An 8,333-nucleotide genomic window follows, 5' to 3' on the forward strand; every position below is an offset into this window, starting at 1 on the left:
GGGGCAGGAGTGGGGCAGGAGTGGGGCAGGAGTGGGGCAGGAATGGGACAGGAGTGGGGCAGGAGTGGGGCAGGAATGGGGCAGGAGCCTTTGCCCGGGCAGGAAATGTTGAATCTCAACTCTGCAGAGCTCCTGTGGGTTCTGCCAGCCCTGCTCCAGGCCGTGGCTGGCCCTGCTTCACAGGGAACGGGGAAATGGGGGAATGGGGGAATGGGGGAATGGGGGAATGAATGCCCCATGGCCACCCTGCTCCCTGCTCAGCCTCTCCAGGTGTACTGGCAGCAGAGCTGAGGCTTGGCCCAGGATGCTCCCCAAAGCATTCCCTCATTAGTCCATCCTCGTGTTTTAATGAAAGGAGATGGATCTGAGTGATCTGAGGTTGCTGCTGAAGCTCAGAAGAGGTGAGCTGTAATTCAGAGYGTGGCCTCAGGTGAATTCCTACAGCTCCAAGGTCTGGTTTCATCATCTCTAGAGTGAGGATAATAATGAGAACTATAACACCTCTATCCCTCGCAAAGGACTTGAAAATAGTCTCACTTTTATATCTAAACCTAAACCCCTCCTCCAGTGCTCCAAAGGACTCTTTAATTTGTGGTGGCAATGCTTTGTGTGAGTGCCATGGGGAATCAGAGTGGTTTCTCTGTTTGGCCCCTTCCTYAACCCAGCCTGTGGATCCCTGGAGTTCTCCTCTTTGTGTACACTCTGGAAATCTGACTGGAGTCTTAAGAGCAGTCCTTTTGGACTCTAAAAGTAAGAGTGTTTTGGCTTCAGGGGCATCTTGGATGGTGGAAATAAGAGGAGAAATCCTCACTTCCCTTAAATCTTCTGCCTTTCCATTTTCAAAGACAAACTGGAAGTGGTAAGGGAGGGAGGTGTCCTCCACCAGCTTTGAGGACAAATCATTTTGAATTGAATTCTGTTGGATTCTTCAGTGATGTTTCCAAATACTTACCAGTGCATTCTGTGACACTCTTCATTTGCAGAGATTATTTTCCTCCGTGCCATCACACCTACATATCCAGCCAACCAGGCAGATATCATATTTGACATCACAGAAGGGAATTTAAGAGATTCCTTTGATATCATCAAGCGTTACATGGATGGAATGACAGTGGGTGAGTAGTGCTTTCTGCTTCCTTCCTTCTCTCATCTCTAATKTAGGACAAGGTCAAAGAAATTAACTCAAGTAATTAATTCCTACCTTGATTTTTGAGCCAGTGTTGATTTCACATTCTTCAGTCCATTATGTGTAATTTGAACTCATACCACAGATAATTTTTCATTCGAAATACCAGAGGCCTAAGATTTCATTTGAGAAGTATTTTAACTTTTTTTTTTTTTCAAAATGCAAATGGCTTAATTTTAAAATGATGAGGGACCTAATGCACCCAGGAGCATGTTAAGGTGGAGGGCAGGAGCAGGTCCCAGYTGATGTGCTGCTGCTTTGGCAGTGGCAGGGGAATCTCATCATTCTCATGCCAGGTATTAAAAAGCAGTATTTTCTTGCTCTTTATTAATGTTTATTTATGAAAATCGAGGACCACTGCTTCCAGTGAACATTTGTGCTTTGGTATGTGAATGTGCAGGTCCTGCTCAGGTTTGTACTTGTGCTTCAGCAGGAATTGTCTGCAGGAGAAGAAAAACCACGGCAGCTTTCASATGGGAGGGTGTGAAAAACCCTGTTTGGTGTGGTCTGAAGGTGGCACTGGTGCATTTCAGAAGCAAGATAGCACAGAGTCAGCTCTGCTGAGGTTTTATGAGCTGTAGATAAAAATCCCAAGCCATCAGGTTTCTATTTCTTTCTTTATCAAACAGAAGCATACASGGGAATGCTGAGAAAGAGGGAGAGTCTGTTAAAGCAGGACGATAAGATTACAGATTCCAGGCACTGGGGCAGCTCTTTAGTGGGGTATAAATGTTATCAGATCCCACAGGAGTTACAGTAGTTTGCTTTTCGTGCTGTGTGCTTCTTTCTGTCTGAAGTAAGAAAGAAGGATGTGTTTGGAAATTCAGCTGCCCAAGGTATTTGCCCGAGGGAAGCGTTTCCAGTTTGAAGAACAGGACTGTGTGTCAGTGGTATTTTGCTTGGTAAACTGGATTATTTGCTTCACATTGCAAAGAGAGAAAGGATATTTTAAACACTGAGAAGATGTGATACATGCCCAAATATATTCCCAGTTTTGTGAAGGAATTGGACAACTCTTTCTTCACCTCAGTTCCCCCTGTGCAACACAGAGATGATAAAACATGCCTACTACTGTCTTAATTAATTCTTGTGTATAAGACTTAATTAATTTCTCTGTGTAAAAGTTTTGAGATTCGAGATTAACGGATGGAAGCTGCAAAGAAAACTGCCTGCAGCAGAATTGGAAAAGGAAAGTCAAAACAATCTCCCAGCTGATATTAGCTGGAGRGGCAGAGGTTCAGGACAGCACACGGTATGTGTGAAATTAGGATTGCAAATAATTCTGCCAGCAGCAGTTCTGCTGCTCTCAYCATAATACCATTTTTATTATTAATAAAATTATTTTATTAGTAATAAAAAAGAGAATGTTAGGTGTTCCCTTAAAAAGCGCTGGGAAGTTTTCAAGAGAAATAAGATGGAATCCTGGTCCATGAGAGTTCACAAAGTGAGTCCCTCTTGTACAGAAAGGGAAGGTTTGTGTAAGGAAGACCCTCATGGTAACACAGTTTTTGCTAGTCTGTCACAAACCAGGAGAAAAGTGATGCCTTGAGAAGAATTGCACCTGAGCCATGTTTGTGTGAACAGAGAGCAACAATATATCCTCAAAAGTGAAACAGGGAAAAAAAGGGGAAAGGAATAATTCTTTAGGGAAAGATTTAAAGAGTGAGAGGAGCTGTTAGAGATCAAGCTACAGGAGAAGAGTGAGGGCTTCAGCACTGAGAGAATTGTGGGCTGAAAGGATTCATTATCCATTATCCTTTGAGCTGCTGAGCTGAGATGGATGGGATGGAGAGCGGCTGATCGGGATGGTTTGTGCCTGGTTGATGGAGAGATCAGCTGAGGCCATGGGGGGATGAGTGTGAAGGAGCAGAATGGCAGAGAGGCAAAAGAAGAAAAGAGAAGCACAGGAAAGCCCTGCCCCAGGGAATGGGGGGAGAAGGAAGAGCGTGATCTCCTAAAGGATGCGTAGGAGGAGACGGCCCAGAGGTGGAAAAAAGAGGCAAGGACAGCRTTGCAAAATTAAGGAGAGAAACCATATCAAACAGGAACCAATGACCAGCGGTATCAGACGTGGAGGATTCTAAAGAACTAAGAAAAACTCCAAAAGTAGCTCTGCTGACCTACAGAAAGTGTCATTCCAGAGGAATGACAGCCAGACTCCTGAAGAGGCACTGTGTAGACTTCATGCAATCTGATAAAAAACAGTTCTATAAAAAGTTGCTTCCAATATTTTTACCCTGTTGTTTTAAAAAGAGATGTGAATCCCATTCTTTCCAGGTTCAGGAAGTGCTGTAGACTCCTTGTTTCCTGGTGTGGTCACAGGCCAAGGTGGCAATGAGTCCAAACAATRCTGTGAACAACCTCACACCACTGATTAGCATGGGTGGGACAAAAACAGAAGTGCAGACCCATCCAGGTTTAGTGTTTTTTTAAAGCTTTTATAGACTTTTCACTGCATTCCTCCTTTAACCAGCTGTCAGTGAAAAATGAAGAATGCATTTTCAACTTGTGCAAAAATGTCCAATCAGTGCCTAAGGTATTATCAGATGCTATAAAACACTTTCCCCTTTGGCTATGCATTCATTTTTTAAAACCCACCTTGTAGTCTGGTAAACTTGAGGAAGGTTTTAAAATTTCATAATACAAGTAGTTTYGATAGGCTGAACTCTTCCATGCTGCATTTGGTCATAACCTCAGCCTATTTTCTTGCCTGTGAAGCAGAATGGTGCTATTCTTCTGGAAAACATCCAGACCCAAAATAACCATGAAAAGTCACTGTAGAGTTCCTCAGGCAGGTTGTGCTGGTGTTTRAATACTTTCATATCTACACTGATATGTACCACTGCTCTCCATTGTCTTTGCAAGGYTTTCACTGCTGTCTCTGTCCTGAATTCCCTGTTTCTTTTGCRTGGTTGGCAGGTTTTTCTGTAGGTTTTTCAACAGGCTTTTGCAGCTGTACCTTAAAAAACACAGTCCCTTTCAATATCTTTGTTCAGGTTTCATCCCCATGCTTGCCTCTCTCACCAGGAGACCTCCTCAGGAAAGAATATTTTGTGAGTTTTTCTCCATGCCAGGTTGCCCTGTAGAAATCAGTAGCTGTGCATTTGAGATGAGGGTGCCCAAAGCCATTTTTGGGATCCTGGATTTACTGCCTGAACCTGCTCAGCAGTCAAATCACTCAACACTCTCCCTTGCCTCCAGAAAAAAAAAAAAAATCAGGCTGGAGAGCTCTTCTGGGGGCAAAGGAGCACCTCGAGCTGGAGGCAGATTTTTATTTTGTATCTGAGAAATGCTGAAGGTGCTCTTYTGGTGAGAATGAGTTTTGCTCTCCCTAATGCCAAATTTCACCTTGGCACAATTCAAATATCTGGTTAATCCTGCTCTCTTCACACARCCCAGTTTCCAGAAGGCCCAGCAGGCAGATGAATTATACTGTGGCTCTGATGAGGTTTTGTGAACTGTGGTGTGAAGTATAAAACCTAAAAACTGGAGAAAGAAACTGATAATGAATTGTTTGCATGCCCTGGATCCGAGTGCAGCTAAATGGGAATAATGGGACTGTGGGACAGGCGGGGTGAACCCAGTCACTCTCACTGAYTGGGGACATTCAGGTCCATGGTGATGCACATGAAGGACACTAAAGCCCCTGTAAATAAGGTTTTGGGATTAAAGTGTCAGCAGGATGTTGTATTTTTATATATGTGCTGTGATTTTGCACATTTTGGACATTSGTCCCTGAAGTTTTTCCCCACCTGTTTTTGTAATATCTAAGACTCTTCTGATACACAGAGCATGTCACATTCTTAAAGGTGGAAGAGGAAAGATTGAAAAATACGTGATGGAAACTATTTTTGAATGAGGCTACCTCAAGTGCAGTTATTGCATTTTAGGCATGAGTGATTTCACAGCATTGTCCACACTAAAACCCAYTGCAAGGTTTGGCTGGAAGGCAAACCAGACATCTAAAAGCACTCCAAGTTTGCCAAACCAAGATAAGAGCACATCTCTCTGAAGTTGTTTGGTATCCTTCATAAAGATCACAGTATTTGTAAACYAGCCAAACCTCAGTAAAATCAAAGGTTGTTTTTAATTCTTTCATAATACCAAGGCTCCATATGATCCAACATGACAGATAATAGCTTTGAAAACATTTACCATTTGTTTCTGGCCAAAAAATGTATTAATATCATGACGCCTCTTTTTGGCTTCTTTATTTGATGCATTTCAGCAATCAAAGCTTTCTAGAGAAGCCCAAGTGTTAATGAAATTAAATTTCATGGAGTGGTTGAAGGATAGCATCTATAATTAATTAAATCCCAAATTTCTGGTCTGTTGAATAATGCAGAAAGATCCATTTTCATGCTGAAATGTAATTCCTGCACTGTAATTTCTTTTTTTTTTTCCTGTGGAATTGAAGCAAAAAGGGAAAGAGAAGGATATTCAGTTTTAGCTAAATTTAAACTAACACTTGTACCCTGGGTGGAAATTTCGAAGGCTGTGAGTACGTGGAGGGATGGAGGATATAACAGAACCACTTTTGGTCAGCTTAAACCAACAGTGAAATTACCCTGAGTGTCATATAACTTATGAAAGTGAATTTTATGAGTGAATTTTAAGTGTTTTAGAAGCGCTTGGTTGCTCAGCAGGTGAAAATAGGCCTTTTTCCTAAATAAAGATTGGGGAGGCTCATGTTTGACAAGTAGGTTTTTGAAAATCTTGTCCCCAAATACTTCAGCAAAGATCTGGATTCATATTCATGGAAACCTTGCTAACACCCAGCTCTAACTTCATTCTCCAAATCATTGGCTTTGTGAAGYGTTCACCATCAAACTTGAATGAAGCTCTAATTCACAACGTTATGAGGGCAATTACTTCAAAGCAGGAGGAAATCTATTTTGGTACATGTATTTTGATTAATGAGCTTTCTGAATCCTTTTGCTGTATTTATGTTTGTCAGTGTGGCAGCTCAAGGATTAATGATATCTTCAGAGCTATTTTTCTGCATAWTATTTGGTGCCTGCAGTGATGATTACCAAGAAATATTTCATTTTACAAAGAGCAGGCACTTATTAATAAAACAGATGATATCAGAAACTATAGAGCACCACATAGCAGGAGCTACATGGCTATTGTGAAAATAATTGAGAGAAATTCAGATAGCTTTCACCAAAAAAAAAAAGAAAAAAAGGAAATGAAAAAGACTCTTCAGCTTTTGAGAAATGGAGGAATGTCAGGTGTACATTAACTTTGTGAAGGCAGCAGACAGGTACCTGGTGGTCTGGGAAATGCCTTCAGTTTGACAGCTAGATTGTTCCTTTAGGCACAGTCATGAACTGGAGATGAGTGAAGGAAAATATTGCCTGTGGAGCTGCCTCTGGTGGCAGGAATGGGGCAGGAGACCCCAAAAAGACTCATTGTGCTTGTTGTGAGCAAAAAGCAAAACAAAAACGTGGAGGTTTACTGTCCTTTGGTACATGAGGACCAGAAAAAACAAAATATGGCTGTGACCCCATGGGACGAGTGGGGAATAAGAGCTCTCGTGCTTGTTAGTTAACACAAAGATTGAAATGTGGTTGAGGGAGCTGATCCCAGCTTTGATAACTGTGTTTGTTGTATTTTCCAGAGCGTAGCCCACAGGTTATCTGGAAGAAAAGCTTTTGATTTGGCAGTGTTTGGGATTGTTTATGTACACACGAGTGCACATGCAGGCGAGGCAAGAGGAACTGATCTGCAGCAGCCACCACACCACCAGCCTCTCATTCTTTTCCTGCTCCAATAACATTTCCCTGCTTGATTTTTTGGGAGCTCCTTCAAAATGTGGGATCTCTGAAGCTCTCTTTTTGAGATACGGGTGCAATTTATGTCTGTTTGTGCTCTTAATGATGATGCAGATTTAAATATTTGACCAGACTTGTTCTTATTCCTGTTCTTGTTCTTATTCTCATTCTCATTCTCATTCTCATTCTCATTCTCATTCTTCTAAGATTTCTTATTCTTATCAATCCCTGTGGAAAATCCTGTGAGCTTCAGCCCTGGAACAGCAAATGGAACACGATGCAACCTCTCTGGCAGCCCAAACCATTTTTTTTTTTTCTCGTGGCAGTGTGAAAATAAGCTGCTTTGGTTCTGCTTTTTTTTGCACACCATGGTGATCTCACTTAGAGGAACTTTCTGTCAAAAAAATGCAAATGCAGGGTTCAGGGAGGGGTGTGAGGAAGATCCCCTGGGACTGTAATTGCAGCAGATTTTGTGGCTGGCAGAAAGAAAGTTGTTTTTTTGTTTTTTTTTTTTTTTTAAAGAGGAGTATTTTAAGGAGCTTAGCACAGAAGTCAGAACCAAGAGTCTGGAGGCAAAGTGTGAGTGCAGGACAATGCTTGTCACCCAGAGTGGATGAGTGTGGTGACAAACAGCAGGGCTTCTCCTCAGCTGGAAATGGGAGTTTCTCAGYAAATCAGCTGCTGGTGCAGGAATAGGAGCAGAAAGCAAACAAAGAGGTGAATTGCCCAAGGGTCTCACATATTTCTCACAATTTTTTTGCTGAAAGACTCAGGAATATGAATATGTCTTATTTATCCCATCTTCTCTGATAAGCAAAGCCTTGCTAAACCAGTGACTCTGAGATTATTGTCTGTTGCCATTGTTCTCACTTAAAAAYACATATTAYGTATTGTTTAGGCTATTGCTCTCACCACACATGGTGACATGATTTACCTGAGAAAAAAATCAAAATACAAAACATGAAAAAATAAACAGGACAGGAGTGAAGCTCAGTGTTTCAATTGAAAGGATTGCCATAGACCCTGTTCACAGCAAGGGCAAWGTGTGCAGGAGAAGGAAATCTTACTGATGTTTCCTGAAAGGAGGTCAGCAAACCGTGAAGATACCCAAACAGATTTGGGACGTGTCATGACATCTGTGCTCAGTTAACAAARCAGCAAATCTGGGCACAGGTGAGCTGTGCATTCTCCTGGCCTGTGGCACGTGGCGTTTCCTGCAGGCTGAGCTTGAGTTGGGGTCACAGAGCAGGGGCCAGAGAGAAGGGGCAGCACCAGCTTTTCCTTTTCCTTTTCCTTTTCCTTTTCCTTTTCCTTTTCCTTTTCCTTTTCCTTTTCCTTTTCCTTTTCCTTTTCCTTTTCCTTTTCCTTTT

At 42.1% G+C, this 8,333-nt stretch overlaps 1 protein-coding gene across 2 annotated transcripts in view; it reads left to right on the forward strand.

Annotated features, from left to right (window-relative positions):
- Nucleotides 1-8,333, forward strand: part of FBLN1 (fibulin 1) — a 58,194-nt gene that overhangs the window by 45,681 nt on the left and 4,180 nt on the right. For both annotated transcript variants that reach the window (XM_057382338.1, XM_057382339.1), the window contains exon 16: nucleotides 984-1,115. In XM_057382338.1, coding sequence (XP_057238321.1) covers nucleotides 984-1,115 — 132 coding nt within the window. The remainder of the gene's footprint in view (nucleotides 1-983; nucleotides 1,116-8,333) is intronic.

Source organism: Malurus melanocephalus, unplaced genomic scaffold (genome assembly GCF_030028575.1).
Source record: "Malurus melanocephalus ecotype Western Australia unplaced genomic scaffold, MMel_1.1 scaffold_564, whole genome shotgun sequence".
Classification (NCBI taxonomy): domain Eukaryota; kingdom Metazoa; phylum Chordata; class Aves; order Passeriformes; family Maluridae; genus Malurus; species Malurus melanocephalus.